Here is a 20,230-nt window from a genome sequence, read left to right as displayed (position 1 = left end):
GGAGAAAGAATGAACTTAAACTTGTTTTTTTTTCATAATTGGTCTATGTGAGAAAATGTAGAGGGAATGGGTGTCAGATGAACCTCACTTTTGGCTGAACTGGACAAAAGAAGACTGAACACATTCGCATATATGCACACACGTGCACACACACACACACAGAGCAAGCATAAAAAGAGTTTGGAGTAGAAGTACATCAAATTCAATAGGGAAATAAGTGGGGGTGGGAATGGTAAGGGATAGAATAAGTGGGGGTGGCAACGTTAAGGGATAGAATAATAACAGCAACAGGACAGTCACAAGCAAAACAAACATCCTGATACCAAAAGGGGAATTAAAAGATAGAAGAAAATCAAAGAATTTGAGTCCACAGGGGTTCCCATAAAAAGGAGAATGACTGAATAAATGGCGATATATGAATATAATGGAATTATTGAGTTACAAGAGATGACAGAGACAATGTCAGAGAATCCTGGAAAGGAGGAACTGGTGCAAAGTAAAGCGAGCAGAGCCAGGAAAACAATTCATAGAATAACAACAACATTGTAAAGGAAAGCAATTCAGAAAAAACACATCTCCAGGGTAACTACGATGAAGCATACCATCTGATAAAGAAGTGATGGATTCAAGGTGTAGAAAGAAACTTTTTTTCTTTTTTGGACATGGACACCATGTGGATTTATTTTGCTTGACAATACGTATTGTTACCGAGGGTTTTCTTCCTCTCTGATTTTAATTTGTGACATTAGTGTAATTGGAGTTAGCAATAGTGATAGAGAGAGAGAAGACAGACAGATGAACACAGAGAAATCTACTGAAAGATTTTTTTTTTTAAAGATTCATAAAAGAGAACATAGAAGGAAATTCAGAAAGAAGCACTGACAAGAAGCAAGGCTGTTTTGAAAGTAACATGTTCAATTTATTATATGCTTAAAAAAAAACAACAACCAAGGAGTGGTATGAAATGGAGGCTCAGTTATATATGCAATTACTTTTGTGTGTGTGCACTGTCCTCTGCATATAGAAATGCTCATTTTTTGATGTTTAAGTTCACAACAAAAATTTTTTAAAAATGTTTGTTGTTTGAAAACTCAACTCTTTATTTTTATATTTTTGACAGTGCAAATAGAAGTGGAAGAAGAGGAAGAAGAAGATGATACTGAAGAGAGCTCAAGTAAGCAGGAATAGATGAAGTATTTTTTACTTTTCCCTAAGGGGAAGATGATTGTTGAATGCAACTAATAATTATGAGTAAGATTGTTTTGTTGTTGAGTTTTGGTTTGGTTTTTTTTTTTTTTTTTTTGGCTTATACTTACCAAACTATAGTTACCTAGTGTCAGAATTTTTGATGGTTTCAAGAATGGCAGATGAGAACTACTGCTGATCTCTGTTTCAGAACTCATTCAGTCTGGAGATCCACATTTTCCACAATCTGACTGGCAGAGTGAAGGAAATGTGTTTTTCTATAGCTCTCTGTTCCATATGGACAGCCATCGTGGATTCAGAGGTTCAGTTTAAGGCTGAAGTGTCATAAGGTTACTAGACTGGTCATTTTGCCTGAGTTGACCAGTTAGTTCAGTCAAACAACTGCCTCTGCTTTTGTATTCAATTGACAATTTTGTTTGACTGAATTGATCTGTTGTTTTGGCTCTATGTACACATAGTCTAAATGCCTAGATTGTGACTCCTTTAGAGACTCTGGGTCCACTGAAGTAACATGAAAAGGATTCTCTTTTGTTTTTTTTTAAATTTATGCTTGGATTGGAATAAGAAAAAGCGCATTGTACAGGAAAATACTTTGATTTTACCAAAGCCAAAAGAAGGAATTGTATCTAAAGAAGGGTTCAATTAGAGGGCATATAGAGGACATCTACTGTATATCCTTATGGAGTTGCAGCTAATGAATGGTTCACTGTACGAATTCTTCATATTAATTAGGTGTCTCCCCAAATTTAATTTTGTAGTAATCCTCATTTTCCTGGGGCCATAGTAGAGGGAGGCTAGCCCCATGGAAACAGTCCAGGGCCTCACTTAATTTATGAATGCAGTGACCTGTCAAATCAAAGCTGCCTATTTAATAGAACACATTAAAAAAAAAGATGCATTGTAAACACATCAGCATTTAGTAAGCTGTAGCTGATTATCCCTCTTTAAGATTTGGATCTGAGAAACTAATTTAAACATAAAAGTCTGCTTGTTTGGGGATAAATGGCAAACGATACATTTAGTGCCATGTAGTTCACACAAGGCAGGCCTATGAAAGTTGCTTAAGAAGGACCTATACACCACAAATGTCAAAATGCTAACTAGTTCTGAGAGCTGCTCTCCTTCTAATGAAAGTTCAATTGTTCTCCTTTCACATTTGGGTACTAATTTGGCTAACAAAATATGTATGGGGAATTGTGGGAGGATTTTTTAACTAGATCAAATCACTGAAAATATTTGACAAATTATATACCTCCCCCACCCTCCAAATCACCCATCACTTGCTTTCTTCCTCCTTCCCATTTGATTGTAGTTGCCTTGGGGGCTAACCCTCAAAGCCTTCTCAGCCTCCTTCCAAGATGGGAAATTCCCAGTTTCACAGCCTCAGTCTCTGCTTCCAAATGACTTCTGTGGGGACAGAACTGGCCCCAGGTAGATTGGATTTTTCCCTTCAGGTTTAGTAGAATGACACAGAGTCACACATAGGTCCTGTCTCATTTCTTCAGTTCTCTGTTGTAACATAGAACATCACCTCATGGACTGAGCAAGCTTCTGCCTTCTGATTTTCTGAAGCACTAGTGCAGAGGAGAGGGGTAGAACTGGGTTCTGTTGCATACCCTTAAGTTCGTTTGTACAGCCCTGCCATAGGGTGATGGGTGGTAGAGGAAGGGGTGCTGAGTGCTAAGTGAGCTTGCTAGGGGTAACATTATTAGCCATGTCTGTTGTTAACTCATTGAATCATTACTTCCTTTGAATTCTTGGTATCCCACGCCGTGGAGATAACTGAAATTGCTGTATCTCTTGCACGTAATTCCTATTTTGAGAGGTTTGAGAGGATGTGAAGATAAGAGAAGTTGGTTAGTTCTTCAACTTGTTAATCATGTGATCTCAATATGCAGATAAAGTATACTTTCTAATGGTAACTCAATTTTGGGAAGAAATATGGAGAGAAGAAAGGGAGGGAGGAATGAACAAAAAGAAGAAAGAAAAGAAGTAGGAGGCAGGAAAAGGAAAGGAGAAAAAAGAGAGAAGGAGGAAAAGAAAGAACAGTAGTGGGAGATGAAAAGGGTTTATGGAATAAGATATTTTATCTTTATTTTTTTTAAGTAAATGCATACATTCAAAAATTTTGAATAATAAGAGTTTAGTATTTTAAATAAAGTAATTTCGTGTATTTGGATGTTCATTTTGTTGAAGCCTACTAAATTTAGAATGAAAAAGGAAAGTTATAGGCATATAAGGCAATTATCAATAACTCCATCTACTATTATAGATAGGCACCTGCTTTGAAACTTAGAGTTTCTTAGAGTCTTAAAGAGTAGCCTGGGGTCACTGAGAGGTTTAATGACTTACTCAGGGTCACAGAGCAAATATACATGTCAGAGGCAGGACTTGAATCCAGGTTTTTCTCACTCTGAGGACAACTTTTTATTTCTTTCCACTACCTCATACTGCTTTGTGTTTAAAAAACAAACAAACTGAGCTATAGAATAATTGGGACAATGATTTCTTGGGTTGTATGGAGAATGTGGTCAGCTCATGAGAAAACTGATCCTAGTTGTCATGTAGGAATGGTGATTATATTTGTGGAAGTCTATTTCAAATTTTTCTCACTGAATCATAATATTCTGTGTAGGTGAAGAAGAGAAGGAAGAAAAGTTGCCACGAAGAAAGAGCATGAGACCACAGAGGAAAAGGAACAGGGATGTTATCAATGAGGATGACCCACCGCCTGAATCAGAGGATAAAGAAACCAGAAAAGCAAGGGAAAAAGAGAGGAGGAGGAAGATGAAGAGAGGAGCGTAAGTTCATTTGGCCTATTATTCAATTGGAAGCTGATGTTAAATTTTATTATTATAAAGACATAGCCAGAAGACTGTAATGATAGTACAATTATCTTGTCCACATCTTGGGGGTTAGGGGTGTGGTGCTCCTGCAGTCTGGAAAATCCGCATAAAATGTTTTGGCCCTCCCTTCGTACCAGAGAAGAAGTCTGATTTTTTTTCCTTTTATGGGGTGTTTACATTACCTTATTGGAAAGTTTGGGTTGAGTATTTGGTCATAGGCGCTGCATTGTCTGCTGACCTTTGCAGGTCATCTGCGGCTTCCACAAAACTCCCTCAATATTCCCATTTAATTTCTTATGCTGACCTGTGATATATCCAAACTGCAATGAGGAAAGTCGCCGTGTGGAAGGGATAACTGTATTTGCGTGCTGAGTTCATAGTGGAAACATTTCTTGGAGAGGGACTAATCCTTGATTTTAGATGTAGAAAGCTAAGCCTTAGGTAGGTGTAAAGCCATTTAAAGAAACAAAGACTTAACTTCAAGTTTCCTTATCATTTCACTCTGTATCTTACTCTTTTCACTGAACTCTTTGAATTATATTTGCCTTAAATTTCTATTCTAGGCAAGAGAAAGAATGCATCAATATATATCTTTGTGCTTTGTACCTTTTAGGATTAAAGTGCATATAATTAGGCAAGTGGAGTGAGTAGGAGCAGTGTTGAATAGAGATCCAGCTATTGGAGCTAGGAAACCTGAGTCTAGGTCTTACCTTTGATATCTGCTAACTGTGTGACGCTGAAAGTCATTTAACTTCTCTGCTCTCTAAGCAACTCTCCAAGACTGTAAGTTGCAGAAAAGGTGCTGACTTGAATTGCTAGAGAGAGTTCCACATTCCAAATGACATCACAGGTCCAGTTCTTCTATAACTAAAACGCACTTGTATTGTCTTGCTTATTTTAATGGGGAAGATGCATTCTAAAACATTTTATTGCTGTACACTTCATTACTAGAAATACAAATAGCAAAGGAAGCATAAGAATGTATTTAATGATGATTTGAGTTCCTTTCGTGATGCACCTCAGCAGGACAAACACTTTCTTGTAAGGCTAACTGATACTTCCTAGTTTTCTCAGCCTTCTTAAGGAAAGGGAGTGGGCAAAGACAGCTAGAGAAAGAAATAGAAACAGAGAGAAAGAGAGAGAGACAGAGACAGAGAAAGATACAAAGAGCAACATACAGAGACAGATAAAGAGAGACACAGAGAGAGAGAGAGAGAGAGAGAGAGAGAGAGAGAGAGACAGGGAGGGACAGAGCCAGAGAGAAACAGAGCCAGAGATAAAGAGAGACAGAGAAAAAGAGAGAGAGAGACAGAGAGAGAGAGGGAGAGAGACAGATGGAGACAGAGAGAGACAGAAAAAGACACACAGAAAGATAGAGAGATAGAGACAGACAGAGAGACAGAGAGATAAAGACAGAAACAGAGCGGCACAGAGAGTGTGGATTTGCATAGAAACTCCCATTTCTCCCAGGATGACCCTCCCCCCAGAAAATTGCCTCAGGTATTATCTTTCCCAATCTCAGGTCCTTCTGCATGGTGAGAGTTAGGCCTTAGACTGCTCTGAAGAGGCCTACACTTAAGACCTTCACTTTTTCCTCTTGAGTTTCTTCTGCTATTGATCTAGCTCCGGGAACCACAGGACTTTTTTAAACTTATTTTGTTAAATAGCAAATCTGACTAAATGAGTCCTTTGCCCAGACAAATGGAGACGTCTCTGGAAAGAGAGATTCTGCGGCCATTATTAGTGCTTGTGTCTTAACAGGAATAGTAGACTCATTGTAATAAGTGGTAGCTCTGTTCTCTAATTTAGAACCCATCTCCTTTCCTAAACACTAAAGACTTGAATTTTTAAATAGGAAAAAAAACACACACACAACAATAAACACACATGCTTTAAAGAGGATTAGTAGGCAAATGAGGACACATTCATTTCAGTTAATTAACTAGGGGTCCTTATTCAAAGACCAAAACAATACCCATGGGAATTTCCCTTGCTCTAAGAAAACATTTGAAACCAACTAAAGACCAAAGATTGTAAAGCTAACTATCTTTGGAGACAGTTAAAGAACAGTGCCTTGTTAGACAGTTTGGAATGCTTCTAATAATATCACAGGCTTTTCCTGACCCAATTTTAGGTGAATAAGTAATGATATGTGTTCAGAGCTGTGAGAAATTCAGCATAAGATGATTCTTTTCCTCTAACAACAGCTGTTTAGATAAATGAAAGCCAAGCAGAGAACTTCATAATAAATAGGAAAGATTTAGACAAATATCTCTAAATAATAATAATGATAGTAATAATAGATTACATTTCTGTAGCACTTTAAAGTTTCCAGACTGCTTTATATATGTATGTATATATATATATATTTTTTTTTTTTACATCAATTGATTTTCACACTACATTTGGAGTAGGTGCTATCATTTTCTCTATTTTATAGATAAGCAGAAACTGAAGCTCAGTGAGATTGTGACTTAGTTGCCTTGGGCCAGGCAGTCAATATGTATTAGAAGTAGGGCTTAAATCTATGTTCAAAATGACTCAAATAATAGTCTGCATCTACACAGAAACTGTTTTCCATATTTTGACTATTTTAGCAAAGTGCTTTTTGTCAAAGGCAGTTGGGAAAATATTGCTTTTTAAAGCAAAAACAAAACAAAAAACAAATTGGCCTTGAAATTTTCATGTCTAGATATTGTTACCAATTCAACATTATTTTATTCTTTGTTCACTATAGTATCCACCATACTATTTGCTGCAAGATATGTTAAATAATAGTAACAAAAGAAGATAATCCATAATATAAACAGATTGTTATAGTGGTCATCAGAGTAGTTTGCTTTCAGTCTGAATGTTGGTAACTAAAATGTTAACGTATTTAACAAATGTTAACATAGTTAACAAATGCTAACTGTTAGCCTGAGGTCAGAATGATAACACATAGTGAGTACTTAATAAATTCTTTTTTTCATTTGTTCATTTATTCATTCATCTAGGAAGTGGAAAGAACCTCAGATACCACCTATTATAATATGTACTGACCCAAGAATACTTTTATAACATCTTCAACAATGAGTAGATCTCCGAGGGAAGGGTGAAGGGTATTCTACTTTTGGATAGCTTAATTGTTAAAAAGTTTTTCCTTACATTAAGCACAATATTTTCCTCTCTTTAACTTCAACCAATCAATTAATCTATTAATATGCATCTAGTAGAAACGTACTATGAGTTAGGCACTGAGAACATAAAATGAAATGGTTCCTGCCCTCAAAAAGCTTGCATTCTAGGGAGAACCTTACATTCTGTTCCTTTGTTCCTAGTTCTGACTCTTGGTACCAAGTGGAATAAATTTAATACCTCCTCCAATGACAGCCCTTCAAATTCTTGAAGATAACTAACATACTCCTAGTTCTTTCCACTGCTACTTATTTACATGTTCTCCAGTCTTTTTACCATCTGGTTCATCTTTTCTGAACATGTTCAAGCTTGTCTATGCTTTTTCCTAAAATAACTAGAACTGAACTGAAAACAGCACTCCAGATGCTGCCTGATGGAGACAACCTACAGTGGAAACATCACCTTCTTTGTTCTGGACAATAGGCTCTCTCAGTGCCATGTAGGATAGCATTAATTTTTTTTTACCTGTATATCACACTGTTGTCTCATAATAAGCTTGTAGTTCATTCAAAGCCCTGATCTTTTTCACAGCATCTCAAACCTAACCATGATTCCCCCATCATACTATAAAGAATTAATACAAGATCGCTTTTTAACAGTAATATTGTTAAATAACAATCAAGGCATGAAGAAGTAATATCATAAAATCATAGATTCAGAGCTAGGTATTTAGAGACAATCTAAATTGCCCCATTTTAAAGATAGGCAAACTGGGTCCCAGAGAAGTTCAGTAATTGACTGAGTTATATAACTAGTCAATGGTAGAGTGTGAATTCACACTCTGGTTCTCTAACTTCACATTCTTGGCTTTTTCCCACACCTAATTAGATCAAGCGTTACAAACCGAATGAACATTTCTTATTTCTTTTATGTATTTCTAAAATGTCTTTTTATTAAATTTCAATTTTTACTCAGCACAAGTTTACTGATCAGCAAAATATAAATGTTCTAGAGTAGTAAAGAATCTGCATCTGTAATGAATGGTGTCCTTAGTGTCATATGATCCATTATTAATTATATATGTGTGTATGTATCTGTCTATTTATGTATATATATACATATATATATATACATTCAGTGCTTTAAGGCTAGGTAATAAATGAGGGAAAAGATGGCCTAGTTTGCCTATTCGGGGGAAAAAAAATCAAACTGGGAGGGGAGGACCCTGAGGGACAGATACTCCTCAGTACTAGCTTGGTCTCTGGAGAGAGTAGCCTCAGACTTAGCACAATGCACAACTTTGTACCAAGTTCAGGTCCAGATGTGGCATGACTGCTGGATGAACCCTTATTCCAGCTACCCTTGAACTGGATTCCAAAAGTTACCTCTGAAGGTCATTTCTTGTTCCTTGGAGCATCAATGCTGAACTGGCTACAAAGCCCAGCGTGGTCTTATATTCCTGGAATCCTGGGCCTCAGTGACTCATAGACTCCTAGAATCTCAATTTCCTGAACTGTATTTGAGAAACATGCATTTGAGAATGTAAATGAAAGGAATATAGCATGATCTAATGTTGAAACTGTGAACCACCTTGAGCTGATTGGTGTCTGACAGATGTGAACATTTCTCTGTTTCCCTTGATGGTGCCCTGGGGCCCCACGATGCTCAGTTTGAGAACCAACTGCAGTGGTTCCAAGGCTGACAAGTGGCCCTGTAAAAACAGGCTTCTGTCCCTTGTCTCATCATTTTATTTTTATTTTTTTGGTGAAGGAGATTAATATAGAGGCCCTGATATACATACACACATATATAAATACTTACATACATACATACATGTGTGTGTATGTGTGTGTGTGTGTGTGTGTGTGTGTGGAGAGAGAAACAGACACAGACAGACAGACACGGATACAGAGAGACAGATACAGAGACAGTGAGACAGAGAAAAAGAGAGAGAGACAGAGAGAGAGAGAGGTACAGAGGCAGAGAGACAGAGAGAGAATGGTAATCCACTACTAACTTTGAAAACATATCATCCTCACTGTTCTCACATTTTAGCTTAATAGCTTTTTTTTTAAACAGAGAAATACAAGTACAGAGGACAAAGGACTTGCTCAGTTAAACCACAACTGCTCAATAAATAAGAAATGTCCCATGTTGACTTAAATACAAAAATGCACATACACACACTCACCTACACATACACACACACACACACATACATATACACACACACACCATATGTGAACTTCACTCCTCATTCAATACATTTGAGTTACCAGTTGAGCCTTAGAAGCACCAAGTACAATGCTACAGTAGAAAAAGCAGTAAATTTGGAGTCAGAGGACCAAGGTTCAAATCCTGTCTCTGCCACTTACTATTGTAAGGTTACCTATATAATCTTTTTTTTTTAAAAAATCAGTTATTTGTTGTTTATTCAGTATTTAGGGTTAGTATGACACTTGAAAAATTGGTTGCATGGTTGTACATCCATAGATCTTCTTATATGATATGGAAATTTACAACTATTGAGACACATACATACATACATACATATATATATACATATATATATATATATGTATGTATATGTATAGACAAAATCAGGTCCTCTGGAAAGGGGATACATGGGACCATGCTGTAGAGCCCTAATGGAGGGGGACACAAAGGTAATCAATGCATTACCTATATGATCTTGGATAAGTCATTTTACCTTATCTGTAAAATAAAGGGATTGGACTTAATGATCTATAAGGCCCCGACACCTTTAAATCCATTATCCCATAAAATATTTTTACTTTTTTCCATATCGCTTTCTTCCTTTCTTAAGACAGGACCAATTGAAATTTTGAGGGTAATTAAATAGCACTGTCACTTTTAGCTTATTATCTTTTGTTGGCAGTTTTAGTTTGAATAGAAAATCAAAGATGGAGATGGCCAAGATGGATAAGGGGAAGAATGGAAAGGTGAGAGGAAAACTCCCTCAAAACTCCATATATCCCTTTTTCCCCAAAGGTCTAGTTTTATGCCTGAGTATCTGGAAAAGAACTCAGTTTCAGAACATAAAACTATTAAAGAAAAAAATTAACATTTAAGTGTAGTTGTTTTTGAAATTTGAGGTAAAAGATGCAAATAAAAGTGATAGAACTTGATGATTCAATTTTTCAAGTCAAGGACATTGGGCTGAGTATTCATTGCAATGATAATATCAGTCTTTTTTATATTTGGAAATGGAGCCAAGCTTAGGGTCTGTCTTTTAACTTTATGCATTCTTCTTCCCTTAAAGAGATGAAGATGATGAAATTGATGAAGAGGAATTGGAGAGAATGAAGGCAGAGTTAGATGAAAAAAGGCAAGTCATTGCTACAGTCAAGTGTCAACCATGGAAGATGGAAAAGAAGATCCAAGTCCTAAAGTATGCATTTTTTTTTCACAATTAGGGGAAATATCCTAATATTTACTTGCTAAAAGCTCTTGAGTATTTTCTATTCTACTCTATACAGCTAAGAAGAATGTGAGTGAACATCTCTAAATAAGAAACAGCTATTAGCAAATTAGTTAATTAGGGGCATGTGGACCCATCTACTGTTAACTTCAATCATTCTTTTGAACTGACGCTCCATTTTGGTTTAATACTGTGATTACTATCTCAAAGAGATGGTAGTGTTGCTTTTCATATGTGTATTGTGTATTCGACTTGTATACTTGCATCTCAGATGGGTCCCAGCCTCAGGCAGTAGAACATATTACAATTCTCATTAAAGCATTGGGTGGTTAGCAAATGACTATCCTTTAAACTAGAACCAAAAACAGGATTCCAATTAGTGATTATGCTAATAGAAATTTCATGTTTACAGGATAATAGCTTCAGGCCAATAGTACTCTATGAATATAAAGTTACACATGTCCCTGTATGTCTAATATGCAGAAGTATGCATAACCAAGTTAAAGCCTCTCGGCTTATGACATATTATATATAGAAACAGTTGGTTTATGAAAGACACAGGGTCAGAATCTCCTCCCCCCACCTCCAATATCCCTCCTTTACACCAAGTTTCCTTTTTCACTCAGTGGATTGAACTGGTGTTCACTGGATCTGAGTTCAAATCCTAATTCTGCCATTTACTACTTTTGTGATGGGAACAAGTCATTTCACCTCAGTTTCTTAATCTATAAAATGAGGTCTACTAAACGCTCTCTGGGGTCATCTCTAACTCGAAATTTAGGATCCTTTGGTTAAATGGAAGCAGTTAGGTGGTGCATTAGAGAGAATGCTGGACCCTTACATGCTTCTTTCTGTTACTTTCTAAGTATTCTTGAAATATTTTAATGTTCTTTTTAAAAAAATGTCTGTCACTATCCATTAAGCAGCCTTCTCCTTACTTGGTAGTAGGAGCTCTCCCTTTTAACATGTATGCACAGTCAATCAAAAAATAAATACATTGACTGTGTCTGAAAATGCATGTATCATTTTACATCCTAAGTCCATGACTTCTTTGTCTTACCAAACCTTGTCTCAAAAGGAAATGAAGTTAGTCCTAGTATTACCTGTTTTTAATGAAACCATGCTGGCTCTTTATCAGAAAACCCTTCTCCTAGCATTACAGAAAACAAAACTGATCATATATTAACAGAGAGGAAATGACGGGTTACCAATATATTTGTCTGTAGTCAGATTATTAACTGGTTAGAGCAAAGTTCAAAACCAGAGAGGATAATGAGGAGAAGATGGCACTTAGTAAAATTATTACTGATCCAGACTGATTTATTTAAATTGATTTTGATTATGAAAAATGGAAAATAAATGAAGGGACATAAATACTTGTAGTTCTTGGAGAAATTTAACAAATACAAAATAGTTGCCACACTTAGGAGGACAAAAGAACCCAGAAACAAACTCAGGCAGGAAACATTTTTTCTCCTTACAGAGCATGGTGATCTGAAAGTTAAAGGACAAAAAAAAAAAAGAGGGAGGGTCAACCAGGTGGCACAGTAGATAGAGCACTGTTCCTGAGTTAGGAGGACCTGAGTTCAAATCTAGCCTCAGATACTTGACACTTACCAGCTGTGTGACTCTGGGCAAGTCATTCAACTGTGATTGCCTTACCAAAAAAACAAAAAAACAAAAAAAGTTGAAGGTAGCTCTTATTTAGAATACAGTATCATTTTCAAACTATTAAAAACTATGATGATGAAAGAGTATGCATAATATCACCTCATAAAACAGTAAAAATTCATGGATGGGAAATGAGCCTTCAGAAATCAGATCCAACTAAGCTAGATCATCCCCCAAAATATTTTTAGATGGAATTGGAAAGAGATGTCAAATGAAACAGATTTTCTAGCAGTTCTTTAATGAAATATTATCATTATTTAGTCACTAAATATCTGTATCTGTAACATATCTGATATGTTATATAATCATAGCTTATTTTATTATGCTTTGCTTTATTGTACTTCACAGATATTTTTACTTTTTGCAAATTGAAGGTTTTTGGCAACCCTCTGTCAAGCAAATCTATTGATGCCATTTTTCCAACAGCATGTGCTCACATCATGTCCCTGTGTCACATTTTGGTAATTCTTACAACATTTCAAACTTTTTCCTTATTATTATAATATCTGTCACTGTGATCTGTGATCAAGTGATCTTTGATATTACCATTGTAATTGTTTTGGGTTACCATGAACCATGCTGTATAAGACAGCAAATTTGGGGCAGCTAGGTGGTGCAGTGGATATAGCACCAGCCTTGGAGTCAGGACTACCTGAGTTCAAATCTGGCCTCAGACACTTAACAGTTATTAGTTGTGTGACCCTGGACAAGTCATTTAACCCCAGTTGCCTCATTAAAAAAAAAAAAAGCAAACTTAATTGATAAATGTTGTGTGTGTTCTGACTGCTCCACCAACAGACAATTTCCCCAACTCTCACCCTCTCTTTGAGGCCTCCCTATTCCCTGAGACACAATAATATTGAAATTAGGCCTATTAATAACCCTACAATAGGCTCTAAGTGTTCAAGTGAAAGGAAGAATCAATTAATGTCCCAAACTTCATTGCTGTCTTATTTTGTTTGTTTGTTTTTTGTTGTTTTTGTTTTGCTAGGCAATGGGGTTAAGTGACTTGCCTAGGGTCACCCAGCTAGTAAGTGTTATGTGTCTGAGGCCAGATTTGAACTCAGGTCCTCCTGACTCCAGGGCTGGTGCTCTATCCACTGCATCAGCTAGCTGCCCCAAAACTTCATTGCTGTCTTATTTTAAGAAATTGCCATAGACACCCCAACTTTCAGCAACCACCAACCTGATCATTCAGCAGCCAAAAACACTGATGCAAGATCCTCCACCAGCAAAAAGATTACCACTCACTGAAGGCTCAGATAATGGTTAGCATTTTTTTTAACAACAAAGAATTTTTAAAAATTAAAATATGTGCATTTTTAAAGATGTAATACTATCGCACACTTAATAGACTACACTGTATAGTGTAAGCATAACAAACCAAAAAAAATCATGTGACTTGCTTGATTGAGATATTGATTATTGCAGTAGCCTGGAACCAATATTGCCACAATATCTCCAAGGTATGCCTATGTGAGTAGCTAGATAACAATAGCAACAAGATGGCAATGATAAGCTAACATTTATATAGCACTTGATGGTTAGAAAATGCTGTATGTATGTTAGGTCATGATCCTCACAACACTATTGAAGTGAAGTGCTATTATTTATTCCATATAGATGGAGAAACTGAGGCAGATGGCAGTTAAGTGACTTGACTTGGGTGACATAGATAGTAAGTGCCCAAGGCCAGATTTGAACTCAGTCTTCCTGAGCTCAGGTTTTCCTGACTCCTGGTCCAATATTGGCAACTAGATGGTATAGTAGATAGAGTGTTAGACTTGGAGTCAGTAAGTCCTGAGTTCAAATCCTACCTCAGACACTTACAGCTTTGTGACCCTGGATAAGTCACATAACCGCTGTCTGCCTCAGTTTCCTCATCTGTAAATGGGGATATTAGTAGCACCTATCTCAAAAGGGTCGTTGTGAATTAGCATGAGACAATATATGCACAGCAGGTTCTCAACTTTTAACTGCTATATAAATGCTAGCTATGAGTATTATTATTATTGAGATGAAGGTAGGAAGATGAACAGTACCTGAAATACTGAAATTCCATGTTGGAGTCAAAAATTTTTTAAAATAATTAGGGTTCCATTTTCAAGATATCTCAGAGAAGATTCTAAAAGAATGGAGAATCAAAGGCAACATTATATCCCCTTCCTCTGAGCAAATGAATAGAATGCAGCAATTACTAACACATATGTCTACTTTTCTACCTCTAAAAACATTTTTTATGAATGTCCTATGCATGTATAGAGAGTGATCTTGATGAAAACATGAGAAAGGAATGGGCAGGATTTCATAAACAATTTTCTACAGGAAAAATTAAAAAAAAGGCCTCATCTTCCTGGTTATATGATTAGTATGGAGAATATATGACATTGCTATTCGTATTATATTTTGATTACAGAAAAAACTTTTGATCTAATAGAGAAAATGAAACCTTTGAGATTCTCCTTTAACAAGATGTCTCCTAGGTATATTTTAAGAGCATACAAGATTCTCTGATAGGTACAACCACAGAGATAACTGTATTTCTCCGAGTGTCAACATCAGACAAAGCATAAAATAGAGGCGGTGTTGACCAAATCATGTCCTATACAGCAGCAGGCTACACTGACCTCTAGATAGTCATCTTGGCATATGACATAATGTTGTCAAAACACCATGAGCCTTCCTTAAGAAATGGGGAAGGAGACTTTATATGTTCACTTTTCTCTATTATGCCATTGGACTCATTTTCCCACTCAAACAATGTTATAAATACTGATTAGGTTCTAAAGCAATTCCCCAAAAGTTTATTTATCACTAGGGATAGGGAGTGCACCTGTAATTTGATTGATAGAGGGAACTAGCAGATGAAGAAAATAATAATAATAGTTGATATACATATATATATATGCTTGTATATAAAAAACACACCCATACATAATTTCCTCATCTGGAATATGTGTATGTATACAGACATATACATATATATATATATATATATATATATATATACTAACTATTATTATATATGCCTTGCTTTAAGAATTGCAAAATACTGTGCATATGTAAACTTAGTGGATGTTCACAAAAATCTTGTGACTACATTTTACAGATAAGGAAATTAAGATTAATTAACTGACTTCTAGGGTCATGCAACTAATAAGTATCTGATGTAGGATTTGGACTCAGGTCTTCCTTGTATCAAGTCCAATGCTTTTATTCACTATGCTATTTAACTGCTCCAGAACAAGGAAACTACCTTCTATGTTTTTAGAGAGTGACTTAGAGTTCTGAGAGGTTATCAACAAGTCAACAAGTATTTATTAATGACTTACTATGTTCCAAGCACTGTGGTAAAGGCTGAGGATACAAAGGCAAAAAAGGAGTTCTTATTCTATAGGATACAACATGTAAATAACTGTATACATAAGACAGATTGTGTGTGTGTGTGTGTGTGTGTGTAGAGACAGAGAATAGATGGGAAGTAGTCTCATAGGGAAAGGCATTGTGTGCATAGGTTGAGGGAGGAGGGCTGGAAAAGGCCTCCTATAAGGAAGAATTTGAGCTGAGTCTCAAAGGAAGCTAGGGATGCTAAGAGGCAGAGGTGAGAAGAGAGAGCAGTCTAAAGGTGGGAGAGGGCTGGGGGGAGACAGCCAGTGCAAAGTCACCACTGGCAGATGGAGTGTTGTGTGAAGGAACAATACATAGGACAACGCAGCTGGATAGAGGAGGGTGTGAGTGAGTGAACTGGGAAGAAAGAAAGGGCTCTGTTTGTGAAAGGCTCTAAATGCCAATCAGAGGATTTTTATCTTTGATCTTAGAGGTTAATACGGAATCAGTAGAGTTTATGAAGTGAGGGAGGAGGGGGAGTGACATGGAAGACACGTACTTTAGGAAAATCAATTACTTTGGCAGCCAAACGGATGATGGCTTATAACAGGGAAAGACCCAAGGCAGGGAAAGCAAATAAAAGGCTATTGGAGTAGTCCAAGTGAATGATGATAAGAGCCTGTTTGAGGGTGGTAGTTGTATGAATGGAGCTAAAAGGACATGTACAAGAGATTCACTGAGTCAATCAGAAATGAACAAGCGTCTATTGTCTATGATGTGCCAGGTACTGTGCTAATTGCTGGAGATATAAAGAAAGGCAAAAGATAGGACCTGCTCTCAAGGAGCTCACAGTTTAACAAGATAGACAACATGCAAACAACTGTGTACCAACGAGATACATACAAGATGAATTGGTGATAATCTTAGAGGGAAGGCATGAAGATTAAGAAGCACTGGGTAAGTCTTCTTGAAGAAGGTGGGACTTGAAGCAAGAAACTAGGAGAAAGAGATGAGGATGGAGAGAGTCTAGACATGAGGGACAGGAGGTGGAAATGCACGGAATTAAGGGATGGGGTGTAATGTGTGAGAAACAGTAAGGAGTCCAATGTCGCTGGACCACAAAGTAGGTAAAGTATGAAGACTGGAAAGGTAGAAAGTAGAGAGGTTACAAAGGGTTTTAAAAGCCGAACGGAGGATTTTCTAACTGATCCTGGAAGCAATAGGAAGCCACTATGGTTTATTCCACAGGCGATGACTTGGTTATGCCTGTGCTTTAGGAAGAGCTTTCTGACAGCTGAGTAGAGGATAGCCTGGAATGAGGAGAGACTTGAGACAGGGAGACAATCAGCAGACTATTGCAATAGTCCAGGTGTGAGGCGATAAGGACCTGCACCAGCCTGGTGACAGTGTCAGAAGAGAGAAGGGGACACATATGAGGAATATTTCAAAGGTAAAAACAACAAAGCTTCTCTCTCCTTACCTTCAGTACTGGAACACCAACTTGTCTTTTGAACAGCTCAAAATGGATGTTCCATAGGTATCTCAAACTCAATACATTCAAAACAGAACTTGTTATCTTTTCCCCAAAATTCTTCCCCCTTCCTAACTTTCTATTTTTCTCAAGGACACCACCATTCTTCCAGTCCCACGGACAAACTTTTTATCATCCTTGGCTCTTTACTCTCACTTTCTCCACATATCTGATCTGTCACCCGGGCTTACAACCTAGGTATCATCCTTAGCTCCTCACCCTCTCACCTCCCCATATCCATTCAGTTGTCAAGTTTTATCGTTTCTGCCTTTGAAATTGGCTTTCTCTTGGTTTTTCTTCTCTGGGAACTAAGTGCATTGAGATGATATTTGAACCCATGGACAAGATCACTAAATTAGACAGTATAAAGAGAAAAGAAAAGAGTCACCAAGACAGAGTCTTGGAGAGATACTCAATGCGTGATCTAGATGAAGATTCAGCAAAGGAGCTATGAAGGCAAATACAAGGAGAGAACCAAGAGAAGTAGATAATGAAAACCTACAGAGAAGAGAAAAGCTAGAGGGAGATGGTCATCAATAATGTTAAAGGCAGGAAAAAAAAAGTAGCTTGCTTGGGGTCACATAGCCAGACTATTTCAGAAGGACTTGAACCCAGGTTTTCCTGACCTCAAGGCCAATTTGCTTTTCATCACACCATGCTGATGCAGTATTTAATAAATACTAGTGGTAAAATAGTAGAATTAGTACCAGAGAGCTGAACTAGGTGTTGGAAGACCTGTGTCCCACTCCAGGTTCTGCAATTAGTGAGCTGTGTGACTTTGGATAAATCACTCAATTTCCATGGGTTTGAGTTTCCTTATCTGTAATACAATGGAACACATGCCTATAATCCCTGCTACTAGGGAGGCTGAGGCTTTTGGAGCTTTTGAGCTCAGGAGTTCTGAGCTGTAGGGGGCTATGTCAATCAGGACTTTGCACTATTTGGCATTAATATAATGAGCCCCAGAAGTGCCTGCCATGAGGCTGCTGAAGAGAAGAGAACCAGATCATGTCAGAAATGGAACAAGTCAAAACTCCATGCAGATCAGAGTAGAATCAGGCTATGAGTGGCCCCTGTTTTTCTAGCCTGGATGAGATAGAAGCCCAGTATATTTTAAAAAAATTTTTTAAATAAAAATATTGAAAATAATAAAATGAGGGGAATGGAACTCAGGACAACTTCTAACATCCTTCTGACTCTAAGATTCTAACATTATGGGTTAAATAGGCTTTTGTAAGCTAGTCTGGGAATCAAGCCACTAATTATTATATGCTTTCTATGGGAAACTTTGTTCCAAATTCCCCAAAAGAGACATAAATTAGCATTTGGAACAGAATCCATTTGCAAGTTGGGAGATTGCCTGCCTGTATACGCACATGTACAGGCATAAAATGTTATAAACTGGCATGTTGGATGTGGAGATCCAGCATTCCAGCTCACTTGCACATTTTGTTATGTTTGAAATTTAGTATGGGCTATACTGGGGACCTTTTTTTTTTCTATTATCCTGGGGCACAAGTTTGAGTGAAAACAGAATTATAGGAATAACCATTATATTCTCTGCAGGATTGCTAAATAGTCTTTATCCTTCTCCACCTGACCCATACTCATAGCTCTATATTTATAGATTCACAACCCAAGGCAAACAGATTTTCTTTCGCCACCCATCGATGACAAGGAACTACAAATGAATGGTGCTCTGTGCTCTACAGCAGACCAGATAATGCTATACTAAACATGACCAAATTTTAAAGTTAGGTATTTATAATACAGTGTATAAGAGCACATTATATAGTCAGGATGTGTGAGAGAAGGGGACAGGAAACTGGTGGGGTTGCTGCCATTTACAGTATTTGGAAGTATTTGTGTAGGCACTGAAAGACCCACATTCTTCAACTCATTACCAAAATTTCTTTTTCCCTTTATTTTCAAAAATATATTTACTCAGTAAATATCTAATAACCATAAAAATAATCTTCATTGATCTTCTTTTTCTGTCTCTCTGTCTGTCCCTCTCTGTCTCTCTCTCTCTCTCTCTGTCTCTCTCACACACACACACACACACACACACACAAGTGGATACTAGCTCTCAGACTCAATCAGGAGGTGGCCAAATCTAGTGATGTCATGGATTTAGAGTGTTACCTTATAATGGAATGTGTGTATATTTGTGATGGGATGGCTCTCCCCCCCAGAACCCAATTTCACTAGGTCTTTTTTATGCCAAAAAAATTCTAGTAGGCATTTATAAGTCTTAATTTTATATTAACTTTTTTTTTCTTCTTGAATCTAGGAGAGTCAAATGTTTTAGTTTCTGAGTAGGTTGATCTGCTTTTTCCTTTCTTAGGTTCTGGTTGATATAAAAGTCCAGTCTGTCAGCTCAAGAAACATTTATTAAGTGCCTATGATGTACCACGTATTGTGCTAAGTGCTGAGAAAACACAAAAGCAAAAGACAGTCTCTTTCTTCAGGGAGTTTACAAATCTAATGGGGGAGATAACATGAAAACAACAATGTACAAACAAGAAACCTCCAGGATAAACTGGAGATAATCCACAGAGAGAAGGCACTAGCATTAACATGTGCAAAAACTCCTTATAGAAGGTGTGAATTTAGCTATGACTTGAAGTAAGCCAGAGAAGCCAGGAGCCAGAGATAAGGAGGGAGAAAATTCCAGGCATGAATAAGAGGCAGTGAAAATGCAGAGATAGGAGATGGAAAGCCTTGTGAGAGGAACAGTAATGAGGCCAGTGTCACTGGATCACTGAGTATGTGGAAAGGAATAAGGTGTAAGAAGAATGAAAAGATAGGAAGGGGGCAGGTCATGAAGGATTTTGAATGCCGAAAATAATTTTATATTTGATCCTGGAGGAAATAGGGAGGTACTAGAGTTTATTGAATAAGAGGTAACATAGTCAGATCTGTGCTTTAGGAATATCAATTTGATAGTTGAGCAGAGGATGGACTAGTGAGTGAGGAGAGACTTGAGGCACCAACCAGAAGGCTATTGCAATATGCAGGCATGGGGGGGAGGGAGGTCAGCTAGGTGGCAAAGTAGATAGAGCTCCAGCCTTGAAGTCAGGAGGACCT

General features: G+C 37.2%; 1 protein-coding gene across 1 annotated transcript in view; it reads left to right on the top strand.

Annotated features, from left to right (window-relative positions):
• Positions 1–405: 405 nt before the first annotated feature.
• The window catches only part of TMC1 (transmembrane channel like 1), a 125,696-nt gene continuing 105,871 nt past the window's right edge, over positions 406–20,230 (top strand). Inside the window, exons 1-4 of the mRNA XM_027839375.1 lie at positions 406–496; positions 1,121–1,174; positions 3,842–4,007; positions 10,453–10,581. Coding sequence (XP_027695176.1) covers positions 406–496; positions 1,121–1,174; positions 3,842–4,007; positions 10,453–10,581 — 440 coding nt within the window. The remainder of the gene's footprint in view (positions 497–1,120; positions 1,175–3,841; positions 4,008–10,452; positions 10,582–20,230) is intronic.

The sequence above is a fragment of the Vombatus ursinus genome, unplaced genomic scaffold (genome assembly GCF_900497805.2).
Source record: "Vombatus ursinus unplaced genomic scaffold, bare-nosed wombat genome assembly UNPS02014832.1, whole genome shotgun sequence".
Taxonomy (NCBI): Eukaryota; Metazoa; Chordata; class Mammalia; order Diprotodontia; family Vombatidae; genus Vombatus; species Vombatus ursinus.
Note: the sequence above shows the minus strand (reverse complement) of the source record. Positions and strands in the feature narration are given on the sequence as shown.